This window comes from Lates calcarifer, linkage group LG23 (genome assembly GCF_001640805.2).
Source record: "Lates calcarifer isolate ASB-BC8 linkage group LG23, TLL_Latcal_v3, whole genome shotgun sequence".
Lineage (NCBI taxonomy): Eukaryota > Metazoa > Chordata > Actinopteri > Centropomidae > Lates > Lates calcarifer.
In genome coordinates, this window is record NC_066855.1 from 18,087,536 (window position 1) to 18,108,696 (window position 21,161).

At 39.8% G+C, this 21,161-nt stretch overlaps 1 protein-coding gene across 1 annotated transcript in view; it reads right to left on the reverse strand.

The window, feature by feature from the left end:
- Positions 1-1,034: 1,034 nt before the first annotated feature.
- The window catches only part of ccser2b (coiled-coil serine-rich protein 2b), a 66,533-nt gene continuing 46,406 nt past the window's right edge, over positions 1,035-21,161 (reverse strand). Inside the window, 7 exon segments of the mRNA XM_051066264.1 lie at positions 1,035-4,317; positions 13,605-13,730; positions 13,974-14,060; positions 14,223-14,306; positions 15,381-15,495; positions 15,672-15,767; positions 16,443-16,527. Of these exon segments, the coding sequence (XP_050922221.1) occupies positions 3,841-4,317; positions 13,605-13,730; positions 13,974-14,060; positions 14,223-14,306; positions 15,381-15,495; positions 15,672-15,767; positions 16,443-16,527 (1,070 nt within the window). The 3' untranslated portion in view covers positions 1,035-3,840.

The following is a 21,161-nucleotide window of genomic DNA, read 5'->3' on the forward strand; positions in this document are numbered from 1 at the left end:
GATGAAATGTTGCCTCACAGCAAGAAGGCTCTGGGTTCGAACCCCCGGTTCACCTGGGGAATTCACTTGTGTGGAGTTTACATGTTCTCTCCTGTTTCTGTGTGAGTTTCCTCCAGCTTCCTCCCACAGTCCAAAGACTTACAGGTTTACTGGTGACTCCACATTTCTTCTAGGTGTGAGTGTGAGTGTGAATGGTTGTTTGTCTCGAAGTGTGACTCCTGTGATAGACTGGTGATCTGTCCAGGGTGTACCCCACCTCTCGCGCATTATCAGCTGGTACTGGCTCCAGCCCCCTGCAACCCTTAATGGATAAGTGGTATAGATAATAGATGGATGGATGTGTGCACCAACAAGGGTGTTTACAGAAGCTTAATGGGAATCTTAACATGGCGCTTTTGGATCTAAATCTTTTCAATACGCAGGTGTTAAAATTCAGAGCAGGTGACGTGATACTTGGACTCTACTACAGTTATTTTTTAAAAAGGAAATGTGGCTTAAATATAATGAAATAGAAATATAATCAATACATAGTTAAATATAATTATTCAATATTCTATTTAAATGTTAAACGTTTGGGTAGTAGTGTAGCAGAGGCAGACCAGGGCCACTGAATTGTCCCTAATGTGCTTCTTATGTGTATGTTTCATGTTGTTTTGTGTGTTAATTATGACTCAGACTGCAACTGCAACTGACTGATTAATCGATTAATTGTTTAAGTCTATAAAATGTCCACATATATATTTTCAAATTGTATTTGTCCAACCAAGATATTCACTGTAATATGGCAGAAGGCTGAGAAAACCAGCAAATATTCACCAAGTTTAAACAATTAATCAGATGTTAAAATTGCTGTTGTTGTTTTCTTTCACATTTTGTCGCTGATATTTCAAGCGTCTCCATGTCTGCAGAGACGTCTGTGAGCTGTGTTTCCACTTTGTCATCATCATGTGTGATTTTATCACCAACAGAATACATGATGTCTGGGTCATGGGATTGTCTGTAGTCTGAGTCACTAACCGTCCTCAGCTGCATGAAATGTGAATCTACGCTAAGACTGTTTTTGCATATATCTTCAACACCATCTCCACTCTTGCTCAAGGGCACATGGGCAGGACAAAGTGTCTCTTTTTTTTTTTTTTAATGGGGGTTGAACCTGCGACTTTGTTGCATATTCTTTTGCATATACTGTTCATAATACCAAAGCAAGCTGCGCTGGATGGAAGAGTCTCTATCTCCAGACAGATGATTAAATGGTAAATGTTAGTGGGTTCATTTTTTCTGAGGGAACTGAATTTCCTTTTGAATTGTGGTGACAAAATGTTTATGTGAGGAAGGAGATCGTGCTAATGTCACCTGACTGATTAATTCAGTTTCAAATGTGACATCCAGTGTTCAGAAAAGGAATAATGTGTGGGTTTTAGTCCTCAACTGTTGAGTATTGACACATTAATGTTTTCTTTTTTCAGTGAATTTCTGCAATGATTTTAGCCTCAGTCTGGTTAGTTTAAGGTCTCAGCATACTTCAAAAGAATGAGTGCATAACGTGGTGCCTAACCATGTCAGTTTGTCCTCAGATACAATCGTGCTGTAGTACAAAAAGTGATGGAAGTGAGTAAAATAGACCTTGGACTTTCACACCTCCACAAACCTTTTCAAGGCCTGCATAAAGTGAGCCCTATCAGCACAGAAACTCGTTATCAACTGCCAGTCACGTCTTAGGAAGCAGAAGTATGCATTGCTTAGGTTTTCTATTAATTAGATTAGATTTTATCGTTGGTAGTTTTTCTACCTCATATTTGTGAAATGTTCCAGTATTTGGTGTCTTGTTCTGAACATAAAGAAAAGTTTAAAACACAATGGAGGAGCAAAAATAAGCCTTCAAACTTGAAAGACTTGATTGGATATTTTGCATGATAGTTACAGGTAACGACTGCTTTTTAAATTCTTTATCACGATAACATATCTGGCTGTATCACTCAGCCCTATGTGAAAATAATTCTGTCATTTCTGTAGTGGAGTAGAAGTATGAAGTGGCATAAAACAGAAGAACCTCAAAATTGTTGTACCACTTTCTCTGAAGCATACTGAGACCTTTAACTCTATCCCACCCTCTAACTAGAGTGTTTTTGTTCAAATTACTGCTGTTTGGTTAAAAAAAAAAAAACCTTGCACCTCCAACTCTTCACAAAATCTGAGAATTCAACCACCTGTTGAGTTCTTCCAATGGCCTTGAAAACGCTTTAAAAAAAAAACAGCTCATACAAGAGGCAAAGTAATCACATCACGACTGGAGGCGGGAGGTTTTCCCACTGAATGGCAGCAACATGGAAACATTTTGCAAAGAATGTGTCAAAGTAAATGTGAAGCACAGATCGAACACAGGGCTTGGAAGAAAGAATAAAGAGCTCATTTTCTCTGATGTGGAACAAAAAATAAAGCTGGATTTTCTGACCTTGGAGACGTGATGTTTTGCAGAGCAGCGGGTTTGAGCTGGTCCGTCTGAGATGAACAGACAGACAGATCAATTGATGAAAAGGTGGTGGGATCCAGTGTTTGGGCTGGAGGTCAGAGTGGGATACATGTCTCGGTTTTTGGGTGAATTTTTTGGAGGAGTAAGGGATGAAGAGTGGAGGAGCAGCCAGGAGGTTTGACTTGCATTGACTTTTTACAGCAAGAAGTCACTCAATCAGGACACACAAACAATAAGACTGGTTCCTAACACACAGCGAGTGAATCGGCATCAGACAATATTTAGATTATATAACTTACTGAGAAAGTAAAGGAACCAACCAGCTTCTGCACCTTCTGGTTTTTGTTTTTGTTTTTTTTGTCTTTTACTTGATTTCTAATTCAAATAAATACAATACTTAATGTAACATAACAGCATAACTTTAAGATTGAAGTATTTGGTAATATTTTATTTTACTGGTCCCTGTAATTTCTAACAATTTCTTGTTAACTAGAAATAGCAATTTATTCTTTTTACATAGTACAAACTGTGATGAGTTTATTAGCTGTTGTTGGGGGAATATTGTTGAAAGAGTTGCTCACTTTCAAATAAAATATTTGTTTATAAATCATTTATTTCTAAGAACTTCATTTGCACATCTTTTCATGCTGAGATGATCTGCTGTAGGCTGTAGGGGATTAAATATTAATTAATATGAATATACTGTGTTAATGTAATGTATATTAATAATAATGTAAAATATGAATGTACCAGTTTAGTACCACAAAGGTCAGCAGTTGTCATGGGAGAAAAAAACCTAACCAATTAGAGCTCTTGATTTGATAAGATTTTTATGGCAAAACAGAAACAGCTCTGTTGTCCTGTAAAACAAATAACACAACGAAAACTGTATATCTGTCAAAGGTTACAATTGAATCATATTAAATACAAGTGAGCGTGAAAGGGTGATAAATGAAGCTAAATCGAGGGCACAAAATTGTTTTTTCCTACCACTTTTCTCATGATTGTTACCAAACAATTCTATGAATTTAAAGTTACGTATAAATAAAGACTGAGGGACCTGTAAAATTAAGCATTACCAAGTTTTTAAACTTTTATTAAATTAACCACAGTGCTCCAAGTATTAACAATAAATAAGTTAATTGTATATATTTCAACCTATCTACAGCTTTAATTTGATGATCTTCCCAGCCACTTGATCGCACAGCACCAAGTCTGCTATCATGAGAATTTAGGAGAACAGGAAGCAGAGTTTAGGATCAATAATGGTTAAAATAGCGAAAATGCGAACAGAATGACTCAGTAGGATATCTGTGGTTGGTTGTCTCACATCGCTGCATGTTAGGAAGGAGCTTTGAAACCCACAGCTTTCAGTGGCTCTTTGGCTTAGGGAGGCGAGAAGAGCCGGAGGTAAAGGCCAATGTTTTGAGCTTAACCCCAGAAGCGTCGTCGCTCTCTGGGTCATGAGGCATCGACAGCTGCCTGGGTGCCCTCATCTTTGGAGGGAGGGCAGCAGTGAAGGTACAGGCAGAGCTGGAGTCTGGTCTGGAGGTCTGAGACAGGAAATGGCGAAGTTTGGAGGGCTGGGGAAGCTTCAGGGATCTGGTGAAGGCTCCTCTCCTCTCCTTCGTCTCTCCTTTCTCCTCCTTCGTTGATCCTTTCCCATCGGCCTCTCTTTCCTCGGTCTTGGAGTCAGCGGTGTTGGTGTCTGGGGAGTCCAGAAGTTTGTCAGCAGGGATCTCAGAGCGGGGGTTAGCTGGAGGCGGAGCTTGGGTTGGCGGTGGCTTTGGAACTCGGTCCATCAGTGGTTTCTGGACTTCCTGGCTGGAGGAGTGAAGTATCTGTGACTGAGAGAGAAACAGAAGGTGCTTATTCTCTAAATTACATCAAACCACTGATGAAGGCTGGATCACCACCTGAGGCCTCAGAAGTTCTAGGTTTAAGGTGGGTTAGCAGGTTTATGCGAATTTATGCTAAATTGAATTTATGCTAAAACAGACACTGAGAAACAAAGTTTTGAACTCTGCTTGTGCTAAGTCTGTTTAAATATAAGAGAGAGAGACAAAGCTTTGTTATATAATTCATCACTTGTTGGAGGTGAGAAGAAAAAAAAAATCAGTGTTTGAGACTGAGAGAGGAAGAGAAGGAAAGATGACTGGTCATTTTAGACATCGCTGCTTTGATCTGTGTATTTTTCTGTGTGGCTGCTTTTTATCTGTGTTGTTTGCTTTGATCCATGTGTGCTCTGCTGCATTAGTTGTGTATGCGTGTTAAAAAGAAAAAAAAACACTGTACGTTATGCTGTTATTTTACAAGAAAACTGAGTCCAATGTTGTTGATTTTCATGCTTTAATTCTGGCGAGAGAAACACTGAGGCAACGCTCTGATGAAACTGTTGTAACGCAAACACAGCGGTGGAGCTTAAAATAAATCTGTTTCTCACATCATGAAAAGGTTTCAACCTGACAACAACAGTATTTCTTCTGTTTGTTCTCCTTTCTCTCTGCTGCTGCTGTGAAGTGTTCTTGTTCACCACAGAACATTTTTCATTCATTTAAGTGCTGAACACTTAAGGAAACAGAGTAAATCAGTAAAACGCTTAAAAAAACTTTTTTATTTTGAAAAAAAAAAAAGGTAATATCATTTCAAAAAACAGGGAGTTGTTTTCCTGGGATCTGCAGCATTTAAAAAATAATTTCATTTTGGATATTATCCTCAGATGAAGGAAGAACGACTGTATCACCATGGATACCTGGTTGTTAAATGATGGTCTGAGCCAAGTATGACCCCTAGACTCAGAACACAGTGCTTTTTATTAGATGATTGACAACAAAGTTTGGGTGAAATGAAAGCACTTCAACATTTTGACTCAGTTAGTTGAAGAGTTTAAGGTGAACATATAGTTGTGTGTCATCAGCGTACACATGAAAATCAGTTGCATTTTTGAAAGATGTCACCAAGTGGGAAACATGTAAATAGAACCAGTAAGGAGCTGTGTCCTTGATGTAAGCCCATCCCTCCAGACTACTAGTTAACATTGAGAGGTCAATCGTGTCAAACAGACCTCAAGCAGGATTAAAACATTAAACATTAAAACAGATCTTCACTTTCCACTTTCCATAACTTACCAAAAAACTTCTTCACTTTCAAATTTACATTTCATGAAAATGTTCTCACTTTGTTTACATCAATGAAGTATTCTGTGAAAAATCTCAGTATTTATTTATTTATGATCCAAGTATGGTAGATAGGCATAAATAAACTATATATAATAAAATATTTGAGTGAAGACTGTAAAATAAGTGAATCTCAGCAGGCACAAACTCACATCAGTAGCTCAGACTGAGGCAGATAAAAGTATAACAGCAGACTAGTTATTAGTTCACAGAGGTTTGCCAGGATCAATAAACTGAGATTGTAGCACATGATGGATTTCACTGCTCAGTTCTCAGTGTAAATCAGATTATCAGTGTGTAGATGAGAGCAGGCTGCAGGATTAAGGTGTGGAAAGCAACAAGAAGCTTAATGTTTCTGCATCAGTCACACTGTTATATTCAGCTGAATGATGTGTGATGTTATTCACTTCACCTGTCAGTGGTTTTAATGTTGTGGCTAATTGGTGTATATCATACTGCTATCGCATGTTCATCTTATGTAAAGAACAAAAAGTATAAAGAATATATTTAAGGATATTTTCATTGTTGTATACAAGCAAATTTTATACTGGAAAAAAAGCAGTAGCTACACAACAGGTTCAGCTTGTAATCAGGGAAACAAAGCTGTTTGCTTTCAGGAAACCCTCTTGTTCTAAAAGTTCAACCTGAGCAAACTGAGACATTTAACAGTAAAAAAAAAAAAAAAAAAAAAGATCTGTCATGTACTACAGTCTGTTCTTATTGATCCTGACAGCTCCTGTAACATAAACACAGCCCGCTCAGTTGTTCACCATTCACCATTCACTATGACTGCCTACTGCTGTTTGTTGAGCTCAGTGTGAGTTAATGGCTGCTCACAAAATGCACTGCTGCCAGTCAAAAGCCTATCATATACTTCTACAGACAAAACAGAGATGGTTTGCCTTTGTCTTAAATCAACTCTATTCAACTTGCCATCATCTTTATATAGTGACAGTGGGTCTAGATTTCTATCAACCTGCACAGACAAAAAACTCTGATCTGCAGAATTACAAGGAAGAGTCAGCTTTCATGTCTACTGCCTGTCTGCAGGTTTCACAGACGACAGAAAAACAACCTTTTATGTTTGTAGCTATATGGTCGGCATGATTTGACATTAGAATACATTAGTTTAGTACTACTGTCCACAGTGACTTGTAGTTTTTACTTTGAGGTTCACAGTATTTTATACACTTAAAGAACAACATGGCTGCCACTATCAGCCTGGCGACTGTCCAAAGTGAGAAATAGCTGGAAGAATCACAGTTTAATCTAGAAACCCTGATCTCAGTGCTGAGATAAAGGCAGAGTAAAATGCCTGGTTGTAGTAATAAGTAGGCAGGTTTTGTTACTGATCCAGTAGAAATAATGACAACTGACTGTCAGGTTTTAACCCTCTCAAGTCCTGAAGCTCTCTCCATAGTCAAACTGGCCCTAGAGACCACTGGGATAAATCCCTGTGGGCTGGTGGACCATAAAAAATCCATAAAGTCAGTCCCAGAGGAAAACACCAGGACAGAACTTTCTGTCCCTGTCCCATCCAATGAACGTCTGTCTGAGGTTCACTCTTGTTTAACTACTGTTTCTATCACCGTCTCTCTTCACCTTCTCTACCTCCTCTCATTCTTTTTCTTCTGCTGGCTTGAATCACCACAGTTGCACTGCCTTGCAAAATCTATAGTGAACCCACCTACAATGGTGTGAATATTCTACAGCCATTACTTTGTGCAATTAAAATTTACCTCAGTTGAAAACTGAAATAAAAAATATCAACTGTCATTTTAAACATGTGAACAGGAGGAGGTGTGAGATCAAATCCACCAGCCCTACGATTAAAAGCCAAACCCAATCTGTCAACAAAACATATAAAATAATATTTGGATTAAAGCAGTTTGAATGTGCTTTGATATGATGGATTGATTTCTGCACTTATCAAATGAGAACAGAGCTGTATGAAAACAAACATGAAAAGCCTGACTTCAGCTCTCCCTTCAACAATTAATTATTTACCTAATTTATCAAGCAAAAAGTTGACAAATGCAGGGCACCCTCATAGCCGAATGGCTGGGACGCATACCACATGGGCCTAAGTGCCCTGAGCAGCTGGTCCCCGGATCGACTCCCGGACCGGACCTTTACTGCGTGTTATTCCCCCACTCTCTCTCTCCCTGTTTCCTGTCTCCTCTCCACTGTCCTGTCAAATGAAGGTGAAAAGCCCAAAAAAAATTAATAATAACTTTAAAAAAAAAGTTGCATGCACCTTCTGCTATTATAAATGGAAACAGAACATCTCTGGGTTTTGGACTAAGGATGCAATTCATTTTCTTTATCAATTTTATCTACAAAATGTCAGGAAGTTCATTTTTCTGATGAACAGTCCAGGCTCTTTATAAAGAGGAGGACAATAAACTGTCCAGCAGGAGGCGAGGATGGGTTTAGATACTGAATCTGCCCTATGAAAACCTGAGGTTCTCAGTAGAACTGAAAAGTGTGTGTGTGTGTGTGTGTGTGTGTGTGTGTGTATTGGGGGGGGGGGGGCTCAGCCTATGAGGCATTCACTGTTGAACAGTGACATCCTTGTGGCAGACAGTAGAACTGCAGCCTGTCTATGTCCCTGTCTGTCGCCATCAGGGACGTTCCCAATGTCTTTAAGTGTGTCTCTGTCCATCCCTCATGAATAATGCATGATAAGATGGATGGATTAAAGAGAGGGAGAGAAGGGCAAAGAGAGAACAAGGGTAGGAAGGTATGAAAAAGGGTAGAAAGAGATGATGAGATGCAGAGGACAAGAAGAAGAGGGGGTATGAAAGAGTGAGGAAGCAAATGAAGAGGTAAACTGGACGAGAGAGCAAGCAGAGAGGAGAGAGAAAGAAATGAAGAGCGATGGAGAGTGTCCTCAACCACATGCAGCTGTTCTCAAGGAGGATTCACCTTGTGTTGGATGGAGGAAATCACTTGACTGCCAAATTTTTCTGTCAGCGTTATGCTTCCCTGACTACGACTTATAGGATGTCCCCACTGTGACACACACATACAAACAGACACACTTTTTTGGCACACAAAGTGCTGATTCACCCAAACACCCCTCTCCTTTCCTGCTGTCTTGTCACTGGCCCCCGGAGGCTCGTTAGACGAATAATATCACTTCATGCTGCATCATCAATTGGCTCAATTATTAAAATCATGACAATAATGAATAAACATGAGGTCGCAATTTTAGGGCTGAGGGTAGTGAGCTGGTGGAAAAGGACTCATTTATTCTAAGTATTAGTACAACAATGGAACAGTAATGGAATTAATAGTGTCATCTCATACCACAGTGAATACCTCCCTCCTTTTACAATGTTTATAGTGGCATTATCATTTGCTGAAATCTTCTTTAATATGTATCCCAGACCCACCCCTTTATTTCTTCATTATTTTCTCCTTTGTTTCTGGTGTAACATTGGCATCCATTCATTCACTCAAGCTTCTAAAAACCCACAAATGAACCCATCAGGTAAAGAAAAATCATCCTATGGTTGAAAAGCACAATGCCATAAATTATGTTATGGAATCCTAAGCAGTAATTCCTTTGTTTAAGGGTAACAAGCCAAAAAGGTTGGGAACTATCGATCTAGTCCACAGTCAGAGACAGAGACTAATGACAAACCAGCTGGTGATTCAGATTTATTAACTGTAACAGTTAAAGACCTTTAAGTCATAGGCTGTAGACTACATCTGTGCACCATCCTGGACTTTAAACATCAATTACAGTGTTGACAGTGTTTGTAGTCTCTGGCTGAACCAGAGACCTGTTGCAGGAAAACAAGAGAAAATCAAACTTAGTGTAAGTAATCTAAATGGGATTTATTAACAGAGCAGCAGAGGAGGATTTAAGGTGCTGTAAAGGTGTTTAGTGTATCTCCAGTGGAGCCTAATGATCCAGAAAATGGCACTAAGGTCAGTATGTTAATCAATAATCAAAACCACCACAGTCCTTTTTCATGTTGGGACATGACTTCAGCTTCAGTCCGTCATGATGAGGGAATGAAGGGCGTCCTGAGTGATCTCATCTCCAGTGGTTTGACTGCTTCAATTGGCTGAACAAGCTGAAGTGAAGTGCACCTCATCTAATGCAGAATTTAAGAGCCATTTATAAGGACAATTTTAGCTCATCGCTGCCTCCTAATGAGCCTCTGGACTTTACTAGACTCATTTCAGTGTGAAGGAGAAGGTGTGACCTGTCCTCCAGGGAGCAGTGAATCATGGGTAAAACAGCTCCTGACAGCTGGTGTGGGGTGATAAGTTACTTGTGCCACGTCAGTTTCAGTCTTTAAGGTTTTAATAATCTGACTGGTTCGTTCAGTATTATAATCATTTATTTGATTAGTCTAATCAAGTTGTAAAGTTTATTCTTGACCTCGGAAAAAAGCTCAGCACAAGTACCTAGCCACATGAAATGAGTTGATGGTTTTCAAAACAGTGTCTGTGCTCAGCTGTAGCTAAAATGTCCTCTACACCTTTGTGAGAGGTGGCAGAGAGAATCAGGGGTCATATCACAGAAACTTCCTCATCTGCAAATCCTATCTTAACTGTTTGGTTACCATGGGAACTAGGGTTAGGACCTGACACAGGTGAACAATTCCTACCTTAAGACAGGAGAAGTGTTTAAATAACTTCCCCTAAGTAGGAGAACTGTTAATCTGTCCTAAGTTTCATTTTCCCACCACTGAGCTAGTTGATTAGTTACTTGTTTAATCCAAACTGCTGCTCTTTTATTGCTTTTCCACAGCCAACAAAATCTCAACAGGTGGATATTATTCACTGAAAGTCTTACAGCAGACCCTAACAACGTGACGCTGTTTGATGACAAAACGCTCATTAGCAGATACAGGCTACCTGTAGGCCATGACCCTGCAGCTAGGAGCAGCTTTGGAGAGGCAAATCCAGTCACATGACGCACCTCCAGCTCTCCTTATAGCACACACAGCAGAGACTGGGTTGACCATCTCAGCCCATTCTCTCTCTTTCATCTCCAGAGTTAACTCAGAAACACACATACGTAGCTATGATGGCAATGGTTTTTATCTTGATGTGGAGCTATTTCACCCCCTAGTGGCCAAAAATGAACTAATACACCTTTGACATATTTAACCTATTTTAGCACAAAGGAAACAACAGAATTTCCTTTGTCAGATGGGTCGGAGAGGATCAGGTGAAAGGGAGGAATCAGAACACGGAGGAAGAGGAGATGAAGATAAAAAAAAAAAGTTGCTACCGTACCATGCTGTGTCATTGAAGTAAAGCACTAGTTTTTCCACTCCTGGGCGAGGGCAGAGAGGAGAGGCAGAAACACACACAGAGGACAGAGGGAGGACAGTTAAAGGAGAAAATTCACCAGAAGAACAACAAAACTCACTCAGATTTCTCAAGAGTTTTCAAGCAAAGACATCATTTCTTAGATGTACTGTGGGCCATGATCTGTCTGTCCTCAGCATGAGACAAGACAGAGGTGGATGGACTGTAATGGAGTCAGGAGATGTGGTTCAAAGATTTGGTTTGAAAAGGAAAGAAAGGAGGGAAGGAAACTGACAAACTAATCAAGACAGCGTGAAACAGAATTTAGGAAAAGATAAATAACCCCAGAATGAGCTGATTTCAGACAAGATTAATGAACATATCATGAAGAAATGATGAGGTTAAAAAAATCTAAATTAAAACTAACTGGAAGTGACAAACCTAAACTGACCAGCAGATCAAATTCATGTTTGACTTCAAGTTTCCTCTGAAGCTGCTTCACTAATGTACACTCCCATGAATAAGTTAAAATAACCCTCAGTGTGACATAGAAACTTTTAATCTGGAGTTCTGATTCAGAGCCATCGCGTCTCAGCTGAGCGTAATTTTGAGAATAATATTCAAGTCATTTCATGTTGGCAGAGCAGCTACGTTTCCGTTAAACACACCTCGTCTGACCTCTGACCTTTTGTTACTTTGAATGCTGGAGTTCTAGAAAATGAAGTTGATGCACTGACATTCTGACTAAAAGATAGCCTAAAACAGTTTGGAGTGCTTCCTAGACTCAAATAGAGTTTGTTTGAGGTGTTTTTTGGATAGGGATACATGTAGACATAAAAATCCAAGAAATCTCCAAGGCACTCTCTTTTTAAACAATTAGAATGCCTTTACTACTATGGCATGGTCACATTAAATCTTAAAACTTAAAACAAACAAACTCTGATGCCATTTGTTCTATGAGATCAGTTTGAAAGGCATCAGAGTTTGTTTTTAAGGTTTAATATGATCATGTCAGAATTATATGCTTTGTTTGACATTTATATAATTTATTTAAAAAAACAGTGACCTTTGACACTGATGACCAAAATGTAATCAGTTCATCTTTGAGTCCAAGTGTGCGTGCCAAACTTGAAGAGATTCCTCTAGGGTGTTACCGAGATATAGTGTTCACAAGAATAGGTAGGATGGACAAACAACCCAAAAACGTTTCTGGTTTCAGCTTTACTTTCTTACAGCCAGAAACATTTGTCTGTGGTAGAACAGTGAAGCCAGACCCAGTCAGTCTCTCAATCAGGCTGAGGTTTAAGTGAACAGTGCAGGGGATTCTTTGGTTTTCTCTTCGAGTCAAGAGGTTTTGATTCTACATACTGTACATGTCACTAAGACGTTATGGTATGCAAGAACCTTTATTGAAACAAAAATGATCTATCACAGTGATCAAGTCAAAAGCTCGGCAAAATACAGACCTAGTTTTTAGATAAAACATCTACAGAAATCATTAGGAAAGCAACAGAACCTTGACAACCAACTTGTCTAAACTAAATCAACTTGTTTTTCACAGCATTAACATTGCTGACATTCTACTTTTACCTGTGGCTCAACTTTGCTTGACAGCCAACAATTTTGTAACACAATAGTTTTAACAAAACTCATGTTTCTGCTGCAAGAGGTGCTGATATAACCTGACTTTAAACCTGGTTCTGTGCAATATTTATTGGTTTCATTCAGTTTTCTTTACTATTTTACAACTATTTCAAGCAACAGATAATTACAAAAATAATGAGGAGGAGGAGGAAGATAAGGGAGAGATGAAGAAAAGAGTATGGCAGGTGGTATTTGGGGCCTATGGGGTGAGGTGGGGTGAGGAGGGGAGGTTATATGACTCACTTTTTCTAGCGAGGTGGGAGGGGATGCTGGGCCTTGGCCTCCCCCTGTAAGGCCTTGAGCGCTGATACTGCCAGGGTGGAGAGAGGAAAGGAACAGGAGGAAAAGCCTAAGGAGAGATAGAGGGAAAAGAGAGACAGAGAGAGAGAAGGGAAAGGATGCTGATTTATAACATTGAGAGAAAAAAGATGGAGAGAAGATGACAGAAGGACAAAGAGACAGACGAAAAGAAGCTGCAGGGGAGACACAATTTTGATTCTGACGTTTGGCTTCTTAAAGGAAAAGTCCTGCATCCACAACACACACTGCATATTAGCAATATTTACAGCAACAGAAACCTCCTCAGGTCCCAGTTAGAGGCAGCTCCTTGAATTCTGAGGATCGCATTACCCAGAAACCCTTTCAGTAAACCCAGCCAGTTTGTGGAGGCTCAAATGACAGCAAGCAAACAATAAGAAGAATTAATTATATAACCCAGAAAACACCATAAAAAAGTTATAAAATCTAGAGAGAAAAAAACAAGTTGGTTTTTAGAGCGTTTTATTTTCATTTTCTTTTTTTTTTATGCATCACCTTCACTACTGAGGCACAAGTTTTAAGATTTTAATTTCTGCTAATTTTATTTTTTTCATTTATTTTATTTTTAATGTTTCTGAAATTTAAGGGTTATTGTTCATATTTGTTGTAGTTTTCTGCTAAATCCTGTTTATAATCCTGTTGTCTGTCTGTCTTTGGGACACAACAATATACAATCGCTTGTGTGTAATAAGTGTGTGTGTGTGTGTGTGTGTCCTTACAGTGTGCTCTCTCCAGGGTGTCTGCGAGGCCACGCTCTCTCTCTCTGTCACCGTCGTCTGTGTGTGTCGATCCATCTTTCCTGTCATCTCCTGGCAGCGACACCTGCCTGTCGCTGTGGGAACAGTCTGCTCTCGTGCACACAGACACACACATACACAATTGAATTGAACAGCTGAATTCTGCTCCTTTACTCAAATCATCTGTATTGTATTTGCAATGTTTCAATCTAATAAACCCAAAGATATTATGGTAAAAAAAACAGTCACATCATCCATCCCTGCATGTTATCATGATGACATTAGCATGTTCACATGTGAACAGTTCGAATGTAAACGTGACAGTCAGAGATAGTGTAGAGAGACACAGACCAGCTGCAGTGTGAGTTGTGCGATGGTTCGGTCTCTGCTCCTCAGCTCCTCTCTGAGCTGCTGCACCTCCTGCAGGAGAGCCTGCACCTAAACACACATATATACAGCTGTTGAAGGCGGCCTGGGAGGTGTAGGTGAACACTTAAAGTATCAGAGGCAGCTGAGGCGGTTTGAAGGAGAGCTGGTAACTTAAACCACTGGCAGGCTGCCGCTGTGTCGATCTGAGGTGTGTAAATGAAGATTCTAAACCTGTGAGTCGGAGCTGTGGGACGAGTCATTGGCCTCAGGACTCAGAGTGTCTGTGGTCAGAGTGTCATCATCCACATCCTCCTCCTGAACAACACACACACACACACACACACACACACACAGGACCAAGAGGAGAGAGCACATTAGTCAAGTTTTATCTGCTCTGCACTGGCCTCCTGTAACACTCCTCCTCCTTACACACAAAGCCCTCAGTAGGCTAAGACCAAGCTACACTGCTAACTAACTGGTCTACTGGAGACTCCCAGCAACTGCCGAAAGAAAATCATGGATGCAGCCTTTGTCAGTTATGTCCTGAAGCTATGGAACACACACCCTGTAGATATCAGGGAAGTCAGCTCAATAAATATTTTTAAAAGTCAAAAACCTCTTCACTTCAGCCTTTAACTGGCCTTTTTGCTCTTTGCTTCACACGTATGTACTGCTACACTTCTTATGTTCTTTATGTTATGCAATCTATGCATTCTATTTTCACCTTCATTTAATTTTTTATTAATATTATCATAAAGTGGGTTTCATTTTCCATCTTATTTTACATTAATTATGGCATTCTATTCCCTGTGTTCATTCTACATCTATTTTCATGTGAAGCTCTCTCATTTCTTCATTGCATGGCACTTTAAGCTGCATTTTTTGTGAGATAGGTGCTATACAAACACAGTTTTGTTTTGTCTAGCTTATTCAACAAAAACTTCATAAGAAGATTATAAACTTTTGAACTTTTCACTTGAATTTTCTACACAGCAATGGTGACAGATTTGTGGAAACAGTCTGCCCTGTTGAGCTGACAAAACCTCTGGATCATCTGAAGGTGTGTGAAAGCAAAAATTAAGAGACAGACTCCACTATGTGGGTAATAAATGTTTCATTTGGATCCAAAAAGTTGTGTGTATCCTAAAGCTTTATGACCCCCAATGAACCAAACGTCTTTCACACTGAGCTAAAAGTTTGTTCATATTAAAGTGTTAAAGTCTTCACCTGAATATTAGTCATAAAAGAAAAGCCACCAAGTTTTAATCTACTTGTGCAATCTCTGTTGAAACTTTGTCTAAACCTTACAAATACATAAAAAGACATTAAAAACAAAGGGACTACACACATATCACACAGTTCTTTCTGCTCGTCTTCCTCCCCCCTCACCTGCAGCAGTAATCTCTGCAGGAACTCCAGCTGTGATCGGACAGCAGAACAGTCTTCAGCCAGTTCCTCCACGTCCAGACCCAAACCAGGAGTAAGAGGAGACAGGCAGGGAGACCTGAGAGGAAAGAGGAAAGACATATGGAAGGTGTTTACAGTGACAGCTCATCACAACACCTGGTAAATGCACACCAGTTTGTACCATAGATCTTTGGAAACGTCACATATTTCTGCAAGAGCTGATAAGACGGTTGTAGTGCATAGTGACACTGAAGATGTTTTGTGCTGAGTCACCTTGAAGGGCAGAGGTCCAGGATGAGGTCCCTGTCCTTAGTCGTGTCTGTCCTCTTATTCCCAGGATCCTCTGTCAGGTTATAACACTGGAAGTCACTGTGGGGACAACGGAAAAGCTCATGATCACAGTCAACATCAGCTACCAGTGTAAACAAGCTCAAAGCCACAATTTCTTATGACATCACCTCCTCCTGTTCTTCAACCAGACTATCAAACAAAAACCAGATTGCATATGGATATGAAGTGTACCACAGTGTAACACATTCATGCTCCCTCCAGTTACAAACCTATTATTTCTGCAGCTCTCTAACCTGCCCTGCAGCTCCACTAAACACAGCAATCCTTCAGTTTTCTAATGAGCTGACTTGTTGATCACACACTCATACACCTATTGATCTGGTGCATCCACAACCTTCTCAAACTTCTCAACTCTGAAACAACCCTCTCTGACCTTTAGTGGGTGAACAGATAGCATTCATGCTGCTATCAGAGAGAAAAGTGTTGCTCTTGGCTACCTTATTGCCCTACAGTGGCACTACAGAATACATGAGAAGATGCTAGAAATCAAGTGAAAGTCTGCTGAAACTGTATGAAAGTGTATTCTGGCAAAATATGATGATAATCTGAATATTTATATATATATTTCAATTGTAAAGACTTTACACTCCCTAGAAACTTGCTGATAATATTTCTGAGCAGTGTTTTATGCATAAAGACTCCAAAAATAAATATAATTCTGCAGGATAACTCAGGACGAGCATCTTCCCTCACCTTTCATTATCATTGTGGACATCCTGTGTTCCCCAGCAGAGCTGTCTCCTCCTCCACTGGGCCATGTGGGACATCCCGTCTCCATCTGCACAGTTCAGATTAGCAGCATGATCAAACAGGGCTTTCTTTTACAAATGACAAAGTTAATCTAGAGTACCAAAGCCCTGATAAACACCACAGACATATCACGTAATGTTCACTTTGTGCAGGACACAAAAATGTTGTTTTCAAGCAGCAGCATATGAAGTTTATATTAAAACATCATGGAGAATTGGAAATTAAGGGAGTTACATTTGTGCAGGATAATGTTTTTTTACAAGAACTTTTTATTGATTAAACTATAAAAAGAACATGAAGCTAAACACTTTTAACTGCTGTTAACTAACCTGAACTGTTAACTCCTAGACTGAACTGTTAGCTTAACTGAACTGTTGTAGCTGCTAATTTAAATGTTAGCTAAAATTACTGGACCAAATCAATTTTAGTTCTTATAACGACAGTTAGTTAGCCTGACATAAACCATTTTAGTTCCTAAACTGGACTGTCAGGTAAACTGATTAGCAGCTAAACAAAAGCGTTAGCTAACCTCAACCAAAAAGCTTCTAAATTGAAACCTTACCAAAAAAGAACCAAATGAATTGTGAATTGAACCTGAGGTAAAAAAGTTTTAGCTCCTAAATGGGACTGTTAATTTAACAGAAAAACTTTTCAGCATCTAAAATGAACTGTTAGCAACGTGAAACTGAAAATGGTGAAAAAAGGAACAGTTTCATAAACTAATCCAGTCATTTCAGATATTTCTGCTGTATAAACCCAGTTTATTTTCTCAAGGCCGGTGTTGAGTAACTGACATTTGAAGCACTTCAAGGTAGAAATTAACAACATATTTTCTGTGGACATTAAACTGTTAAGGAGAGAAATTCTATAGCGCGTCCTAGCACCAAGCTAAAGTTAAAGATTACACCTGATATAAAACATTCAGCAGTTTAGAAATTGGTTCACTCTCAGGTTCTTGGACAGTTTGATATGAATTAGTTTATTATGGTGTTTTGCTTTAGTATTCCAAGTTCGCTGTAAAACGTTATAGTGCCTGGTTAATATAGAAAAAGGCTGTTGTTGGCTGATTATGTCACATGTAGTTCTTTTAAAACCTCGATGGAATCCATCATTTTACTTAATTATGACATATAACACACCACTGTGCAGTGAGGCATCTTCTGCAAAGTCTGCATCCAACATGAGATCATCATCCTCCAGATCACAAGAGTCCAGGTTGTTCAAGATGTCCTGAAAGAGACAGAATAACACAGACACATTGTCTTTAATATACAGGCAAATGTGTATGATGCTTTAATAACTCTGCAGCTTTGTCACTCATGCCAATAAAACAAAGAAAATAAACGACAAAACAGCACAAAATGATCAGCTTGAGAGAAGAGTGAGAGCTTCATTCTACAGCTGCCACTTTGACACTGCCAATTTAAGTCAGACTGAATAATGAGCAATTTAATTTTTCATTATCAAAAAATGAGAAATATTTTAGCATTTAATTACAACCGTCAGCTGCACCTGAACCAACTATTTTAGTTGCTGAACTGAATCAGACAGACACACAGAGTGCAGCTCTTTTGGACCCCACACAAACTAAAATTCCTTGAACCAACATGTGGATAAAAGACTGAAAGACCTTTCCATCATTCTGTGAAGTTCCTCTGTGCCTGCTGCTCAATGGCAGCCTGAGGTTTTGCAGGTTTGTACAATGAAAGAAGGGGAGGGAGGGAGGGTAAGCGTTGAGTTGGAGATTTATTGTGAAACTTTTAAGAGCCTGAAAAACAAAAACTTTATCACTTACCACTTAAGCATCATTATTGTTCTTTGTCTCCTTTATAGACACAGAGGACAGACTGTTTAACTAACTTGTTTCTGGAGGATGTTTTCACTTCATCAGGAGTTTAAAGCTGAAATTATAGATTTTTCTTTATATTATTCCTGATGTTCTGTTTCCTTATCTTTTCTCTTTCTTCATACTACAATGTGGACAGTATGTCTTCTTGAACCTGGGCCTTACTTACCATGTTTTTGGTAAATGATTGACAGGGTCAAAAAGTCTTTGGAATCTGTGCAGTATTGATCAAGAACAGTGTGCCAGGTCGCCACCAAAAGCTGTTGCAATGTAATCTAATGTACAATTGTTCATTCATTCATTCTTTCATTATCTATACCACTTATCCTTAGGGGTCGCGGGGGGGGGGCCTGGAGCCAATCCCAGCTAACATTGAGCGAGAGGCAGGGTATACCCATTGCCAGTCTATCATGTCTCTGGACTGTAGGAAGAGGCTGGAGTACCCAGAGAGAACCCACGCAGGCACAGGGACAACATGCAAACTCTACACAGTAAGGCCTCTGGAGAACACTGAGGCAACAGTGCTAACCACTGCACCACCATGCCACCCATGGACTACTGTCCACAATGAAAATAATTTTATTGATAAAAACTAGGCTAGCATTAATAAGCATAGCTAGAACTGTTGTATATTTTTGGTCAAAAGACTAAATCCAATTCAGGTGCTAGGTTTACTGCTGTCAGGACGTGAGAGAAGAGAAGGATGAGTGGAGGGGAGGATGAAGTCAGGGAGAGTAAAGTGAACAAGACCAGGTCAAAACCTGGTTTACGTCTAGACTGTGTGAGGTCAGTGTGTGAAACTAAGGACGTAGTTGAAGACTGTTGTGAAGCTGCTGTGAATGACTAAAGCCTGCTCGAGACAGGCTTTAGTGAGACAGATGATGTAAGCTGCTAATTAGCATATTCATGACATCATCGTGTCATGTTTGTATTCAGTCTAATATCAGCTGGTTTCAGCTCTTCTTCAGTTTGCTTCTTTCATGTAATCTGAGCTCACATATACAGTATTTTAATGCAGCTGAATTCTTCATGAAGATGTTCTCATTTACATGTTTTTCTCTTTCTGTTAACCAGCAGTCACTTCCAAGCTGCTGCTGCTGCTGCTGCTGTAATAAAATCCTGACTTCATAAACGAGACGTCGTCTGACAGAATCACCTATCATGAGTTAAAGACAGTAGCTGTGCTTTTGGCTCTATTTACTTGTGTACTGTGTGCTGTAAAATGATCGCTCAGAGAGAAAGTTTGAAGCTCAGTAGCGGCACGTCTGCGGAGGGAAAGCCCAACCTCACGCTTACAGGGCAACAGTGCAGGAAAGTAGCGTAGGTTTTGTCCAGAAAGTCTCAGCAAAGATGCCTGTGAATGCCTCCCTGATGATGACGTAATAGAAACTGTTTGCACCGATTCATTTTGAAAGAACAGCAGCCAATGAGGAAATGATTTGGTCAAGCTGAAAAAGAAAGGAGGTTGGGAAGAGAGGGAAGGAGAAAATGGAGAAGGGGTGAGAAGATAGGAGGAAAACAAGAAAGCACAAAAGAGAAGTAATTCGGGGGGGGGGAATTAGTAAAGAACAGGAGGAAAGCAAAGAAAAGGATAAGCCAGAAGAAGAAAGGTGAGGAAAAGAAAGAGAAGATATGAGGAGAAAAGTAGTAGAAAGGAAGATGATGACAGAAGAGGAGAAGGATGAGAGAAGATGAGGAAAAGGAGGAAAAGCGATAAGAGAGGAGGAGTAGGGAGCAGAAAGAGGAGATTAGGAGGTAATGTGTTGATGTGGATGGCTGCTCTCAGCCTCCGGGGACAGGCTGACTTTCTGCAGGTGTGTGTGTGTTTAAATGCAGTAGCTGCTCAGGGTGAACGTTTGGTTTCCTCTCAGGTCACTGTGCTGTGACTAAGCTTCCACAGGCAGGAAACATTGCAGCAAACTCTGTGTTTGTGTGTGTGTGTGTGTGTGTGGAATCAAAGTCTTCATCTTCGTCTTCACAAAACTCTCTCAAAGCAAAGTTTGCTTTTGATTCATAAGTTAGGGAGAAACTTTTGTGGAACCTACAACTGTATTTGTGAAAACAAAAACAAAACCACTGTTTTCTAAGAGCATCCAGTCCAGTCCAGTGTGTTAGTCCGTTCCTTAACACTTCCCTCCTCTGTCTGTGGCTCTCAGCTCTGAGCCCACTGGTTCCTACTGAAGACGTAAATCTTTAAAAATGATTTACTAATGTCCAACATTAGTAAGATCATGTTTGTGAATGTCCATGATGGAGCGAGTGATGGAGTTAGACCACTGATCACAGGTGAGATGAGACACTGTTTGCCTGTTGATGATTTAGATTTAGATTGTTGACAACAGACATTAAACCTGCTGAGAGACTATAAACACAAAGTAGCTGATTTTTATAAATGTCAGCACACCGCCTGAATGTTTTCAGAGTTTGTCCCAGCTGTGCTGATGTTACAGCCTTTCTTTTCAGCAAGTTTATATCTGAGTTTATTACATGAACGTGTCACTTTTTACCCTCCAAGAAACGCTAACATTAGCTATCATTACTGGCAGAGAGAGAAGTTGCTGCTCGTTAGCCTGACTGTTTGTCTACAGTAATCAGGAGGATGCTATGTTTCATGGTAGTATTCATTTATAGAAGTTACTTGTTTGTTACTTGTTTCTTGAAGTCTTGTTTTTGTCATGCTTACAAATATTTTTTGTCCAGTTTTCATTGACGAAATCGACACCGTCTCTGACCTCTCCTCCTCTTTCTTCACCAGCTTCTCTGCTCGTCTCACCTCCTGCCCTGATCCTCTCCTTCTCCTAATTTTCTTCTCCTTT